Source organism: Salvelinus alpinus, chromosome 32 (genome assembly GCF_045679555.1).
Source record: "Salvelinus alpinus chromosome 32, SLU_Salpinus.1, whole genome shotgun sequence".
Classification (NCBI taxonomy): domain Eukaryota; kingdom Metazoa; phylum Chordata; class Actinopteri; order Salmoniformes; family Salmonidae; genus Salvelinus; species Salvelinus alpinus.
In genome coordinates this window covers 25,697,394-25,713,155 of record NC_092117.1, presented here as the reverse complement: position 1 = coordinate 25,713,155, position 15,762 = coordinate 25,697,394, and the positions used below count along the sequence as shown (strand labels likewise).

The window sequence follows — 15,762 nt, the reverse complement described above, 5'->3', positions numbered from 1 at the left end:
GGTGTTACGCCTGTGTTAAAAGATGATGATTAAGAAAATTATTAAAATACAAAAAAAAATATTGTGATTGTGTTGAATTGTGTTTGGGAAATTAAGATAGACATGGTTTTCAAAAGGTAATATTTAATACAGTACAGAAAAGTGTAGGGCTCTCAACTTACCCTGTGCTTATTTTCAACTTACCCCAAACACGAGGTAAGATGTACCAAGATACTTTAAAAAAAAATCTTCACAAGCTATGTTTTGAAAACTGTCATGTTTATTTCCAGGAATACACAACATCCTGAAATCTATGTAGATATCTTTGTTAGAAATAATACTATATTTCCCTTGACAGAGTCATACTGAATGTAAAAAATGGCTCAACTTCCCAAACAGTTCATCCATTTTAGTATTGATGCATTTTATTTGGATGCCTTCTATGTGATCATGCAAATCTACATGAAAAGGTATGAGCAACTCTGGCACATTCAAAGGATGATACACAGAAACATTCGTAAAGTGCTATTTCCTTGCCTGGCATTATTCACTTTTATAACCCAACTCTCAGGGTTATCACTAGTTACCACAGCCACAGTCAATGTTGGCTATATCGTAAAAATTTATGAAAACACAAATTTGCTTTTTGATCTTAATCTAAGGTCAGTGTTAGGCATAAGGTTAACAGTGTGGTTAAGGTTACGTTTAAAATAACTTTGATACATTTTAGAAATAGGCGGGGTTTATGACTTTGTGGTTGTGGTAACTAGCAATTGTCAGTTGTGTTATTGAGGCTCTTTTGTAGTGCTAAAGCAGCCTCTGCTGGTCATCGCGGAAATAACCAGCTGCCTCTTTTCGGTATTTCCGTTTCCGTGTAAACAAAACAACATGGCAGCCACATCGGTACTGGCATGGAGATTTCGAGTTTGACTTTTATAGCTTAGCATTTCTAAACTCGACAGTATGAACGACTCAAATTGTCAGTGTGCTGCTCTACAGTTCTATTGCACAGCAGGGAACGGCATGGAGCCTTTCCTGATTCAGGAGGTGAAGACCAAACTTGCAGCCAAAGATGTGAGTAGTCAAGACATAAGTTAGTTCCAGGCTACAGTATTAGTGTAGCTAACGTTAGTAATAATGTGCAATGAATTTATATGAAACACTAGCCAGTAAAGTAATACCGTTTATATAAAATGGTCTTCCTCTTAACTAGCTGGAAGCCAGGCCGCTGACTGCGCATGCATATTGCATAGGTTGGCTGCTTGGAAAAAAGCCAATCGTAAATCCTGGCTCTGTATTAATCTTTTCTTATTAACAAGTGGTAATTTCATGTTGTTGACATGATTATATGTTAGGGAATTCTTAGTTTGCACTAAATAATGTGTGTTGTTTAGGTGGATCACATCCCTGGAAAAGTGTTCTTCACCACCTCTTTTGAAATAAAGCAAGTGAGGGAGCTGAAATCTGCAGAGAGGCTGTTTCTACTTCTAAAGCGACACTCCCCCCTCTCTGCCCATACAGGTAAGCCTACCAAATAGTCTGTATGAATATTTATCCTCTGATTAATAGTATGAAGCTGCAATTAAATGGTTTGCACAGGACTTTATATTTTTACTGCATTTATTTTTCTGTCACACTCAGCTAAAACACCATCTGGTATCCAGTCAAGGCTCATGGGTGATGGAAGTGACTGGACCAGAGCTGTGTTGTCATGGAGATGCCTGCAGAGAGACCTGATGATGAGAAGCGACTGTACCTTGAGCGTGGCCCTACCAGGGAGGAAGAGGAAGAGGGAGGAAGAAGAGGAGAAAGAGAGTGGTGTTGAGGGGTCAACTTGTAACGAACCAAATGGAACACAGAAGCTGGGACTAGAAGGAGAGAGACGAGAATTAGGACTACACAAGGATCACATTTCATCAACAGAAGACTCTGGAAGTGTAAACTGTGTTGCAGGGGACAAAGTTGAAGAGGAGCGTATAGAAGGCAGCCGTGACAGAAAGACATCCACAGTGTCTTTCAGAGTGAACTGTCGGTGCAGTGGAGCCCTGTCCAGACGTTTCTCTCCCCAGGTATGCACTTTGGAGGAGAGAAGTTATTTGTCACATCTTTACTTCTTGATGGAACTTCAACCTATGAAGCAAAATGCATATAAGAACAGGTGTTTAGTCTGGTAGGTTTCAGGTTATTGTGTTTTTGTTATGAGGTGATAGAGGATTTGACTCTGTCCTGTTTGATGGTGTCTGTCTGTCTAGGATCTGAGTAGGATCATTGGAACAGCAGCGAGCAGACAGCTGGGCTGGAGAGTGGACCTGAGGAAACCAGATCTGGAGGTAATATGAACCATACATGATCATCGCCCTAACATGGAGGTAATGTTAACCATACATGATCATCACCCTAACATGGAGGTAATGTTAACCATACATGATCATCACCCTAACACGGAGGTAATGTTAACCATACATGATCATCACCCTAACACGGAGGTAATGTTAACCATACATGATCATCGCCCTAACATGGAAGTAATGTTAACCATACATGATCATCACCCTAACATGGAGGTAATGTTAACCATACATGATCATCACCCTAACATGGAGTTAATCTGGAGGTTATATTAATTTTGCCATAACCATAATTGGATGATTACCACAACCTGTGAGGAGATTCTCATATTTCTTTGTCTGACCATGCCAAGTGTCAAAGTCCATTTAAATATCAGGCATGTATACTATACTGTTAATACACTGAACAAAAATATAAACGCAACATGTAAAGTTGGAATTGAATGTTCGTTTCTCTACCATAAGCCGCCTCCAGTGTCATTTTAGAGGATTTGGCAGTACGTCCAACCGGGTTTACAACCACAGACCACGTGTATGGTGTCGTGTGAGGTAGCTGTTTGCTGTTCACAACGTTGACATCAGAGTGCCCAATGGTAGCAGTGGGGTTATGGTATGGACAGGCATAAGCTATGGACAATGAACACAATTGCATTTTATCGATGGCAATTTGAATGCACAGAGATGCCGTGGCAAGATCCTGAGTCCCATTGTCGTGCCATTCATCTGCCACCATCACCTTATGTATCAGCAGGATAATGCATGACCCCATGTCTGTACACAAGGATCTGTACACAATTCCTGGAAGCTGAAAATATCCCAGTAACTATGTTCTTAACTCTATTTTCTTAACTGTATTGTTGGTTAAGGGCTTGTAAGTAAGCATACTCACCAGACATGTCACCCATTGAGCATGTTTTGGGATGCTCTGGGTCAACAAGTACAACAGCGTGTTCCAGTTCCTGCCAATATCCAGCAACTTTGCACAGCTATTGAAGAGGAGTGGGACAAAATTCCACAGACCACAATCAACAGCCTGATCAACTCTATGCGAAGGAGATCGTGTCGTGCTGCTTGAGGTGAACATTCACCCCAGTCTGAGGTCCTGAGCGCTCTGGATCAGGTTTTCATCAAGGATCTCTCTGTAGTTTGCTCCGTTCATCTTTAGTTTGCTCCGTTCATCTCAATCCTGACTAGTCTCCCAGTCCCTGCCCCTGAAATACATCCCAACAGCATGATGGTGCCACCACCATGCTTCACCATAGCGATGGTGCCAGGTTTCCTCCAGGTGTGACGCTTGGCATTCAGGCCAAAGAGTTCAATCTTGCTTTCATCAGACTGGACAATCTTGTTTCTCATGGTCTGAGAGTCTTTAGGTGCCTTTTGGCAAACTCCAAGCAGGCTATCATGCATTTTACTGAGGAGTGGCTTCCGTCTGGCCAGTCTACCATAAAGGCCTGATTGGTGAACTGCTGCAGAGATTGTTGTCCTTCTGTAAGTTTCTCCCATCACCATAGAGAAACTCTGTAGCTCTTTCAAAGTGACCATCAGGGTTCTTGGTCACCTCCCTGACCAAGGCCCCTCTCCCCCGATTGCTCAGTTTGGCCGGGCGGCCAGCTGTATGAAGACTCTTGGTGGTTCCAAACTACTTCCATTTAAGAATGATGGAGGCCACTGTGTTCTTGGGGACCTTCAATACTGCAGAAATGTTTTGGTACCCTTCCCCAGATCTGTGCCTCGACAGAATCCTGTCTCGGAGCTCTATGGACAATTCCTTCGACCTCATGGCTTGGTTTTTGCTCTGACACGCACTGTCAACTGTGGGACCTTATATAGACAGGTTTGTGCCTTTTTTGAAATCGTTGTTCGATCAATTGAATTTACCACAGGTGGACTCCAATCAAGTTGTAGAAACATCTCAAGGATGATCAATGGAAACAGGATGCACCTGAGCTCAATTTCGAGTCTCATAGCTAAAGGTCTGAATACTTATATAAATACGTTTTGTTTTGTTTTTATAAATTAGCAAAAATGTCTAAAAACCTGTTTTCGCTTTGTCATTGTGGGGTATTGTGTGAAGGTAATTAATTTAATCAAATTAGAATAATACTGTAACGTAACAAAATGTGGAAAAAGTCAAAGGGTCAGAATACTTTCTGAATGCACTGTATATCATGTGTTTCCTCTGTAGGTGAATGTGTACATGAGTGATGACCACTGTGTCCTCGGGATACCTCTCCTCAGGTTGGTGACATGATCAGAACCTGTTCTTGCCCTCTGTGTCGACAACTGTATTCAATGTCTATTTCCTTCTGGATATCTCTTCTAGTTGACTATGTCTAATAGTGTATGCTTCCCTCTTTCTCGCCAGGCTTCCTTTAGCCAACCGGAGTTATATGAAGACTACTGGGCTGAGATCCACTATAGCCTGGGCCATGGCCTCTCTGTCAGACATCAAGGTACTGTAGCTACCTCGTGGCACGGAAGGAGTTCCTCTCTCCAGCTCACGTGTTTGGTCTCATCTTCCTCTCTTTGATGTTTGGTTGTGTTCTGAGGTTCTGTGCTAACATCAAAAGGACCAAATATTTTTTTCTCTTCTCACACCGTCGCTTGGCCTGGTGTGTTCTGAATGTATTCTCTCTCCTCTCTCAACCAGCCTGGCTCTTGTGTGATCGACCCGATGTGTGGAGTGGGAACTATTCTACTGGAAGCTGCACATGAATATCAGGTGAGTCTTCTGAGGGAACCTTTTATATTGATCCCATTTGAATTTTATGTCATGTGGGATGCTTGTGTTAGCTTTTTGATGTGGATGTAGTTAGGGGATGTAATTGACAGAAAAGAGTTGTAAACATGCTGATCCTTTTTTCATTCCATTACATTTGTATAATTCCACTTAAATATATGTTGTTTTGTTCAGAAATTCATCATGTTTTTTTCTCTAAACAGGATGCCTTTTTCCTGGGTCTGGACATTGATGAGTCTCAGTTGGTGAAAGCTGATCAGAATGTGGAGTTTGCAAAGTTTGGGGATAGGGTGCAGCTGCTGCAGGCATCATCCAAGGGTAGGAATGCCAATCCACTACACATGAGTTATTGTGAAGTATGCCGTTTATGACCATTTGTCATGTATGACTTCATAAAAATGTGGTTAATTCTGACGTATGTACTGTAGATCAAAGTAGGTGTTTTAATACATGTAGCAGTTGTCCCTGATATACTGTAGGCATTATGGTATTTGTTTACCCACAATGCAGTAAATGATTCTGCATGATTTCCTGATTTTAATTCATTCCTCCTCGTTTTCTTCCTTTCTGTGAAGAGATTCCACTGCCTTCCTGTAGTGTGGATGTCGTTGTCTGTGACGTCCCTTTTGGGAAGAAGTTTGGCACCAAGACTGACATGGCTGCCTCTCTTCCAGTGATTGTGAGAGAGATGGAAAGGTATTGTATTTAGCTAACTGTAGTATCACGTATCCCAATTTCATAATTGCTCAAATAAACATTCAGGATACAGCAAAAGTTGAGAAAGGAATTGCTTATTGATTGATTTATATTAATCAATCAAACATGCATGTTTTTTCAGAGTTCTCCGTGTGGGTGGGACCCTGGTTTTGCTGCTTAGTCCCCAGCTCTCCTGCCTGCTGAAGAAAAGCATGACCCCCAGACCAGTAACCTCACACACCCAGGGAGAGGGGACTGGGGTGGGATTAGGAGGTGATGTGGACCCCTCCCATACCCCAAGCCTTTTCCCCTCACTGCAGCCCCTAAGCTACCACAGAGTGAGCCTGGGAGCTATAGACGCTCTTATTCACAAGTATGTCAAGATAGTGACTGCTACTACCACACTCAGTGGACCTGACTGTATACACACACTCAACCCCTGCATAGTGGAGCCTGACTGTATACACACACTCAACCCCTGCATAGTGGAGCCTGACTGTATACACACACTCAACCCCTGCATAGTGGAGCCTGAGTGAGACTTTTTAGGAGCTGGATACACAGGATTCAAGAGACATTCACACACACTTCAAAGACAATACCACCTGTGAAACACAGAAAACCACTGTATCAATTTGGCATGGTTAGAATTTTACCAACGTGTACTGTACTACCACAAAATGAAGAAAAATGCATAAATGTCATAGAATATCAAACCCAATTTTGTTACTACTTTTATTCTATAATTCCAATTACTTTGTTAATGGTGGAAGGAAATAATGCATAGTTCTTGAGTTTCTCAGTTTCACTTCACAGGAGTCTGAAATTCTGCAGCTCTATTTACCCAATCAGACCACAACTCACATCCAACAATTATACACTGTCTGGGATTAGATTACAGAATACATCCACTGAGACTAAGGTAAATACACTCAGCTTAGGTTCCACTGGGAGGATCAAGGGTTGATATCCATTGATGGGGGGGATGTTGACTTGGATTTAGGTGCGTATGCACAGGGGTTTGGTATGTGTCATTGATAAGAGGATTAATGAATATCCACAGATGGATGTGCTTACAATTTTGGTTAGAAATCTGCTATTCTAAGTATATTCTGCTTGATCCATTATGGTCAGAGTACATATCAATGTCAGTTTGAGCCACATCTTTCTATAAATTCTATCCTCTTTTCTATAGTTTTTTCCTTTCAAATAACTTTCTATCATTTGATGACACGTCAAGGCCTCTGTTTTCCCACCAGTGATTTGACAGTTACTTGCATGACACTGAATTCTGATCACACATAGGAAATATAATGTGGAAATGTAGCAGTAGGCTGAATCACAGACATAATTGCATTAAGGCCCCAGACAAAGCCTGAATGCAGGGGTGTAGCTAACATTGATGGTTCAATACTTCCATAATTCCAGGATGTTTTGCTCCATGGAGGTAACCTAGATTTAGATGCAGGGTCTAGTAGAAGCACAGAAGGGTTTTCACCCTGAAAACATAGGAGTCCATGTTAGTCCCAGGCGCCTGCTGCAGCAGTGTCAGCCAGATGTCTGGGGATGGGCTTGGTCAGCAGACTGTTGCTGCGGCTCAGAGTTGATGTGAAAGATGCAGTAAGAGGGGTGTCCGACACAGTAAAGGGGGGTGTCGGACACAGACATTAGACTCTTTCTTCCTACAAGCCCTTGCTGCAGCTCAGTGTGTGTGTAACACACAGCAAAGTGTATATCAAACGCCACACGGTGTGTGTCAGACACCGGCGTTGGGGGCAGCCTTGCCCTGCTGGGCTTTGCTGCTGCTACAGCTGAGGATGGGGAAGGTGGTGCACAGGCATCCAGACGCCACTGTCAGCCCCAGACTGAGCCAGGCACAGAAGCTGGACCAGCTGTAGCCATGCTCCACGTCAGCAGGCAGCCCGTAGATGAAGGGAGGGACCCTGGCTAGGTCGTAGGACACGTTGGCTGCGTAGGTACACAGGGAGATGGTGCTGAAGATCCCTTAGAAGGAAGAGGGACCGCAAAGAGAGGAGGAGAATGTGAGAGACAAATCAGTTGTTTAAGAAAACGGACTATCACAATCAGGTGATTTTTTTTGGGGGGGGGGGGTGTAACAGTACCTGCCATGAGAAAGAGCAGCCCAGAGACGTGCTGAGTGAGAGACTTCTCCCAGGCGAAGCTGACAGACGCCACGATGCAGCCACACAACAGAACGGCTGCCGCCATGCCTAGAAACCCTGCTGTGATCCGCCGCAGGTCTGACATCAGGAAGAGGAGGATGAGCACACACTTTCCCTCTCTGTAACCCCTCTCTTTTCTAGTGTCAGCTAAATGTAATTCATGTAAATTAATATATGCCCTCCTTTTGAATGGAAGGTAGTAGGAGAGTAATAGGATGTCTGAATGAATCAGGCCCATCAGGGAACCTCCTTCATAATGAGAAAAGGATCTTACGTAAGAGGTGCCACTCGTCCTGCTGGATGGTGCGGGTCAGGTTGAGAGGGATGTTGCGGAGCCGTATGGGCTGGGAGAAATGGTACTTGATGATGGTGCATCGCTGGGCTATACCTGCACAGAGACATAACTTGTGTGAACCTAATGTGTATCAGGTTAAGGCCAAAATATAGAAAAGGGCAAGTGTTTCTCAAGGCCAGTTGTGTTGAGAAAAGCTGTAGTCATTTATTAAGTAGACTCCCCTGTTTCTAGACTGTATAAAGCCCAAGGGGTCTACTTTCACTTTCATGCCATGATTTATTCTAGCATCTAAACTCTATATAATTAGTTGCTATAGTATAGTCACATACACGTTAAGGTTTACTTTGATATGCAGACCCACATTTCATGTGAACAGACTTCATAATAGGGTTTTATAATAGGGCTGTAAGTTAGAATTTTACCCACAAGATGGCAGATTCTACTTCCTCTAGACTAGTAAAAGCCAAACGTGGAAATGCCGCACCAACCCAAATAGGTCTACTACATCTCTGATAACTAACATGTTTTGGAGTGCTGTGTACTGAACAACAATATAAACGAAACATGTAAAGTGTTGCTACCATGTTTCATGAGCTAAACTAAAAGATCCCAGAAATGTTCCATATGCACAAAAAGCTTATTTCTCTCACATGTTGTGGACACATTTGTTTACATCCCTGTTAGTGAGCATTTCATCTTTGCCAAGATAATCCATCCACCTGACAGGTGTGGCATATCAAGAAGCTGATTAAACAGCATGATCATTACACAGGTTCACCTTGTGCTGGGGACAATAAAAGGTCACAAAAGAATGTGCAGTTTTGTAACACAACACAATGCCGCCAATGTCTCAAGTTTTGAGGAAACATGCTATTGACTTGCTGACTGCAAGACAGTCCAAAAGAGCTGTTGCCAGAGAATTGAATGCTATTTTCTTTATCATACGCTGCCTCCAACGACATTTTATTGAATTTGGCAGTACGTTCAACCAGACTCACAACCGCAGATCACGTGTAACCACATCTGCCCAGGACCTCCACATCAGGCTTCTTCACCTGTGAGATCGTCTGAGACAGCTACCCGGACTGCTGATGAAAATGAGGGGTATTTCTGTCTGTAATATATCCCTTTGTGGGAAAAACTATTTCTGATTGGCTGGGCCTGGCTCCCAAGTGGTGAGGGTGTGTGCCCTCCCAGGCCCACCCATGGCTGCACCCCTGCCCAGTCATGTGAAATCCATAGATTAGGGCCTCATTCATTTATTTCAATTGACTGATTTCCCTATATTAACTGTAACTCAGTAGAATTGTTGCATTAAGTATGGCAGGGATCTGACCTGCTCCCCTTCTGCAAACTATATATCAATATTACAAAAAGTTGGCCTACTGACATTTCCATTGTCACTATATTAATTGGTATACTACATTTTTATTTGAGAACCCTAGCTGACCAAACTCAAATCCACGATTTCGAGCTTTTGAGCAAGTTTCCAATTGATTGAGTTCAGAGCATGTTATGTACAGAAGGCGCCCGTTAATCTATTCACATATATTAATATTGATATCATGTTCTATCCTCATGCAAATAATATGGATCATAGAAATATAATGTATATTGAACACATCCAACACTTCCTAGAATGCCTTTTGTGTCAGGTCAGATTTCTGACAGATGCAGTCTGAAACTGATCAGATCAGAGAGCTTCTCTGAGGTCTGTATGGTGGACACACTCCACCACGCATGCAACCTGTCTACACACATAGGCCATAGTGGTTATCCGAATTAATAGATTTGTTATGGACACAAATATACAGAACCATGGCTTACAGATGGGCTAGACCCACACAGAATCTCCGAGGACAACATGATAGTTTAAAACATGTTTTGAAGCTATACATCGTTTGTTTACATACACTGAAATTACAACAAAAACAACTACATTTTGGGTTATAATGTGTTTAAGTCAGTTGTAGCCTACTAAACTCATGAGTTTTCTTCAAGGATCAATGGATGTATTCTATCATTAATTGAAATGACCATTGAACAGCATTAAATGCATTTACAAATAGGCCTACTATTTCTTTCAGGAAAGTTATAGGCCTATATATTGGGTCGGATGTTAAGTAATATCTCCAAGGGATGCGGTTTCACTGCACCGCACTGGGCCCGGGGTCAAATTCCCCACAGCATCTCTTACCCTTGGATATGAGGTTGTCGATGTCCTTGTCCTTTCCTAGATAATAACATTTCCTCCAAAGTCCAGAGTAAGTGGAGAAAATAGGGCGCCCGCATTCCGTTTCTAAAATTCCCATTCCCAAAATGGACCTCCAGTTTTCCAGGAGCTCCTCTCTACTCCCGACGTGGATCGCTCGGAGCAGCGCCTGGTTCCTCCGAGGATTGCTGCTGTCCATCAGGGGCAGGTGATAGATGGGCATCAACCGGTTCTTGTGTTCGTTGGCGTCCGGCCCGAACTGGTCGCAGTTCTGCCTGTGCCGTGTGGTGTCCGTCTCGTACCAGTGGTCAGTCATGATAGCGGTGATGAGAAGCACCAGTGACGCCAGGCTCATGGACAAACTGATAGCTGTCACCAAGGTCTGTTTCTCCATCCTTCGGTCATCAACATTTGAAGAGTTGGTCAAGGAAGCATCTGTCACTCCGTCCACTTCCCTCCTCCTAATCAACACGGGTGTGCAGGGCTTCATCCTGTCCTACATGATGCCGAAAAGGCTGTAAAGTCCTGGCATCTCCGGCTGGGTGTAGGCACAAGAATAACCTGACCAGTGTTCCTGCTCTCCCACTTTGTCGACTCCCTGACTTCAGTATATCCTATAAATGTGGGATGAGGAGTGTGTATATCTGTAACCTGTGCGCAGCCGACTCTCTGTGTGCTGTCCTTTCCGATTTCCAGTCTTGCGGGATTAAAACAGGTGCGGCGCACAGAGCGCGCGATGAAATGTCAATCATTCTGTCAGCGCAGCAGCGCGTCGCTACTAATAGAAGTCCCTGTGGCATGAGAGTCATGATAACACCACTACTACTTATTATAATATAAATATATTATAATTATTTTTAATAGCAACAATGTTTCTTGTCATTATCATAACCTAGATGTATTTTTCATCATTTTTTAGTGATATCATAGTTGAAACACAGAACAAACACTTCAACACAGTGCATTAAAATAGTCTATTTAGGCTAATGATTAACATGATGCTGCAACATGGTCAGAGACATTGTGCAGAGAAGGCTCCCTTCCCCTCCCAGTCCGCTTCATTAGCAGATATGGGGACATGGACATCTCAGAACATGGTGCACAAGTGCTTATGAAGATTCATTAACACAGGTATATTTGGCTTCTCATTCAGTGGGTGTTGTTGATTTGTTCATATGCACTCAGCAGAGATGTATCAAAGGGCCTTCTGTAAAGTAAGAGCAAGTACATCAATAGGGAGTGAAACTTCAATAAAGCTTTCTTAGCTGTCTTTAATCAGTATTGACTGAGTTTGACTTTCACCTTTTTACCCCTCCAACTTTTTTCTCACGTGTGTGTATTGACGTAGGTGCACGGTTAATCTCTTCCCTATTGTTGAACAACCATCCATGAAATTAAAGGCTGGATTCCTGCCCAGAGTATTCAGCGGAAATAAACCACTCCAGCTATTAGGTATAAAATGAGAGGATATTTATTCTTCCCTGTTGTTTGGTTCAGTGAGGCAAGCAGACATTAACGTAAAATCAAAGCTTTCCTCGCATTTGTAGACTTGCATAAATAAATGACAATAAACTAATTAAAAACCGTAAAAGCATTTATGGAGTGTGTTGGCAAGCAGTCTGAGTGACAGACAATCCTACACAAGGCTATTCCTCTTCCCAACTCAGACTGCATAGTAGGCTACTCTGCCATGTCACCACAGGGTGGAATTGAGGACAAGGGTGCTCTTTAATTAAGTGATAATGCCCGAGAAGCCGGTGTTTTGAGGATATATTGGCACGGGTGTTGTTATGCCCGAGACCAAGTCGTGCCAATATATCCTCCAAACACCGGCTTCAAGGGCATTATCACTTCTTACAATGGGTTACCAACATTGTATAAAGTGGCCAGTGGCGACCCATCATTTTTGGGGGGGAGCTTGCCTGTTTTGCATGTTATTTTGGCTTTAATACTGTCAGGACCCGGTGCGAGAAATAGTCACTAATAATCGTCAGAACCCAGAAGACGAGGCAGACACAGCAGTACTAGAGATGGTGGTTTAATTAAAGAACAAAATCTTCAGGCAAAGAAACTAAATCCACAATGTCCAAAAATAAAGCCAAGAGGCACAAAATGGAAATCCTCCAAAATACAAAAGAAACTCCACAAAGTGGTAAAAAACAGCAGGGGAAAAACAAACCTCAAAAGACTACTCAAAATATACACAAGAACTAAACCAGAGAACCTCTGGAAAATCCAATAAAATAAATATCTGTAAAGAACAAGGCTTGGGCTGAGGCTGGGTGCTAACTTACAAACACTGAGCAAGGAACTGAGGAACACACAGGGTTTAAATACTAACAAGGGAATGACCTACAGGTGCAAACAATAATTAGAGCAAGAAAAACAAAAGGTACAAAAAAGGTGCAATGGGGACATCTAGTGACCAAAACCCGAACAGTCTTGGCCAAAACCTGACAAATACTTGTCACATATCAGTTTGCAAACAATGGGGGAAAAGATATATATCATTGAGTTAATAAAGCCGCATACAAACATGATTTTCTTGAGTAAAGGAGCTCCAAAATGCAGGTGTTTCAGCCTAGCTCAGTGCTTTCTGTGGCAGTGTGGCAAGACAGCAGAAAATGTGGAGATTTTGAAAAATCAAGCCCCTTGGGTGCTGCAATATAGTTACATTAGAAGTGCCCATTCAAGAAGGCTCAAGGTCATTGACCACAGATAAAATTACCTCAAATCACATTATATCTGCAGTAGCTTTGATTGGACTGATTATGTCAACATCAAACTTTCAAAATCTTAGCTAGCAAGCTAGCAGTCATCATCATGAATCAAGTCGACAATCTACTGGCAAATCCTTTTTAATCCTTGTCATATGAAGAGAAATAATGAAGAGAAATTATAGATAAAACGTATCGGTGCTCATTGGCCATTGGACATAAACATTACACAACAAGTTGGAAATCGCAAATTCAACAATGAGTGGTTTGTAAGGAATCAGTGGCTAACTGTGAGTTCAAGACAGCTGGGAACTCAGGAAAAACGAGCTACGACTTGGAAAATACGTTTTGAACTTTCATCCAACTCTGAATTGTAAATCGGGAACTCGGGCCTCTTTCTAAAGCTATGACCAGAAGATCACTGACGTCATCATGATTCAACCTTGTTTTTTGTTCGAGTTCCCAGTTGTCTTGAAAGCATCAATCCAGAGAATGCCAGACTTTGATAACAAAGTTTGATGATAAAATTTGCCCACGTAGGACCGCCGCGCCACCTTCCTGTTCAAGTGAGCAATAGCACAACAAGGTGAGTCCAAAAATGTATTGTATGCTGCTGCATAAATTATGTAATATGCCAGGGAGAGTATACTATAGCTAAGAAAGTAATACTAAGTGTATATTGTGTAGTAAGCTGTTAGTAGCCCATATGCCTCACCCTAATAATTTGGTATATTTTCACCTCTTAATTTCCCCTACTGTTCTGACTTGATGGTGCACACGTAGCCTATAACATGTTTTAGAGAAATGTAACCAAGACTAAGGAGATGATTGTGGACTACAGGAAAAGGAGGACCGAGCAGACCCCCATTCTCATCGACGGGGCTGTAGTGGAGCAGGTTGAGAGCTTCCAGTTCCTTGGTGTCCACATCACCAACAAACTAGAATGGTCCAAACACACCAAGACAGTTGTGAAGAGGGCACGACAAAGCCTATTCTCCCTCAGGAAACCTAAAAGATTTGGCATGGGTCCTGAGATCCTTAAAAGGTTCTACAGCTGCAACATCGAGAGCATCCTGACTGGTTGCATCACTGCCTGGTACGGCAATTGGTCGGCCTCTGACCACAAGGCACTACAGAGGGTAGTGCGTATGGCCCAATACATCACTAGGGCTAAGCTGCCTGCCATCCAGGACCTCTACACCAGGCGGTGTCAGAGGGAGCCCCTAAAAATTGTCAAAGACCCCAGCCACCCCAGTCATAGACTGTTCTCTCTACTACCGCATGGCAAGCGGTACCGGAGTGCCAAGTCTAGGACAAAAAGGCTTCTCAACAGTTTTTACCCCCAAGCCATAAGACTCCTGAACAGGTAATCAAATGGCTACCCGGACTATTTGTATTGTGTTCCCCCCCTCTTTTTTACACTGCTGCTACTCGCTGTTTATCATATATGCATAGTCACTTTAGCAATACATTCATGTACATACTACCTCAATTGGGCCGACCAACCAGTGCTCCCGCACATTGGCTAACCGGGCTATCTGCATTGTGTTCCACCCACCACCCGCCAACCCCTCTTTTACGCTACTGCTACTCTCTGTTCATCATATATGCATAGTCACTTTAATTATATCTACATGTGCATACTACCTCAATCAGCCTGACTAACCGGTGTCTGAATGAAGCCTCGCTACTTTTAAAGCCTCGCTACAGTATATAGCCTGTCTTTTTACTGTTGTTTTATTTCTTTACCTACCTATTGTTCACCTAATACCTTTTTTGCACTATTAGTTATAGCCTGTAAGTAAGCATTTCACTGTAAGGTCTACACCTGTTGTATTCGGCGCATGTGACAAATAAACTTTGATTTGATTTAATTTGTAATCATCGAATATTGTCTGCTTATATGCCCCCTTTATTTATCCTACGGTTCTGACTTGGTGTATAGGGAGAACACTGTAAAAATGACCCATGTTCTGAATTCTGTCGTTGTACATTTCAAAAGTGCTGAACAAATAGTTATATTGACTACATCCGTCCTAGCTCGCTCATTAATGTCTTAATCGAAATTACAGATTGCCTCTTATCCCCTTGTCGTCCCCTTATGCCATAGTTTGTACATCTCAATTGTCAGTAGAAACCACATTTTTTTAAGCAAGTCAGCTATGTTTTTTTTAAAGCAGTAAATGAGGCTGAATGAACTGTTTCGCTGCCAGACAAGGCTCTGCTGATGCCATGTGGAGCAGTGGTAAGGTGTTGGGACTGATGTTGGGACTTTACAGTATGTAGGCCCTAACAGTTTGTGGGCACCGTTTGTCACCGTTATAGTGCAATTCATGTATTGTTTAATGTTGTGTTGTGTAGTGGCTTTGCTGGCATGCATCTCACATTAACAAAAATTGCCCCACCAAGATTGGCATGCTAAAATCGCCACTGAAAGTAGCCATGATAGTTGATCCTCAGCTACCACGAGCTTCATGGCCCATCGGACGGATAGTGAAGACGATACCAGGTGCAGATGGAAGGATCCGGACTGCGGAGGTCAAGGTCAAGGATCGAGTCTACTTGCGTCCTGTTGCCCTATTGGTGGAG

The 15,762-nt window shown here is 42.8% G+C and overlaps 2 protein-coding genes across 3 annotated transcripts; one reads left to right on the top strand and one right to left on the bottom strand.

The window, feature by feature from the left end:
* The first annotated feature begins 769 nt into the window (after positions 1 to 769).
* On the top strand, positions 770 to 6,482 carry thumpd2 (THUMP domain containing 2). Its single transcript, XM_071379847.1, has 10 exons — positions 770 to 1,053; positions 1,374 to 1,500; positions 1,621 to 2,048; positions 2,232 to 2,309; positions 4,516 to 4,568; positions 4,696 to 4,783; positions 4,981 to 5,052; positions 5,274 to 5,388; positions 5,646 to 5,766; positions 5,909 to 6,482. The coding sequence occupies exons 1-10, from the start codon at positions 943 to 945 to the stop codon at positions 6,303 to 6,305; spliced, it is 1,590 nt and encodes a 529-aa protein (XP_071235948.1). The 5' UTR covers positions 770 to 942; the 3' UTR covers positions 6,306 to 6,482.
* A 5-nt stretch (positions 6,483 to 6,487) lies between these two features.
* Positions 6,488 to 11,075, bottom strand: LOC139562284 (transmembrane protein 178A-like). 2 transcript variants are annotated; one of them, XM_071379850.1, is made up of 4 exons: positions 10,442 to 11,075; positions 8,224 to 8,337; positions 7,890 to 8,027; positions 6,488 to 7,770 (listed from the first exon to the last, which is right to left on the bottom strand). In XM_071379850.1, exons 1-4 carry the CDS (start codon positions 10,944 to 10,946, stop codon positions 7,523 to 7,525), a joined length of 1,005 nt encoding a protein of 334 aa, XP_071235951.1. In that variant the 5' UTR covers positions 10,947 to 11,075; the 3' UTR covers positions 6,488 to 7,522. The 2 variants fall into 2 exon arrangements, with proteins under 2 accessions (XP_071235951.1, XP_071235950.1); XM_071379849.1 differs by having other exon boundaries at positions 6,949 to 7,770; positions 7,890 to 8,096.
* Between the last annotated feature and the right edge of the window lie 4,687 nt (positions 11,076 to 15,762).

What these genes read in the sequence shown, in the direction of transcription:
- LOC139562284 (XM_071379849.1), bottom strand. Translation starts at nt 10,946, where the DNA reads ATGAAGCCCTGCACACCCGTGTTGATTAGGAGGAGGGAAGTGGACGGA. An exon ending in CGACAACCTCATATCCAAGG is followed by an intron (nt 8,338 to 10,441) that starts GTAAGAGATGCT and finishes GTCTCTGTGCAG; the next exon opens with GTATAGCCCAGCGATGCACC. An exon ending in GGACGAGTGGCACCTCTTAC is followed by an intron (nt 8,097 to 8,223) that starts GTAAGATCCTTT and finishes AATTACATTTAG; the next exon opens with CTGACACTAGAAAAGAGAGG.
- thumpd2 (XM_071379847.1), top strand. Translation starts at nt 943, where the DNA reads ATGAACGACTCAAATTGTCAGTGTGCTGCTCTACAGTTCTATTGCACA. An exon ending in AAGCTGCACATGAATATCAG is followed by an intron (nt 5,053 to 5,273) that starts GTGAGTCTTCTG and finishes TTCTCTAAACAG; the next exon opens with GATGCCTTTTTCCTGGGTCT. An exon ending in ATTGTGAGAGAGATGGAAAG is followed by an intron (nt 5,767 to 5,908) that starts GTATTGTATTTA and finishes ATGTTTTTTCAG; the next exon opens with AGTTCTCCGTGTGGGTGGGA.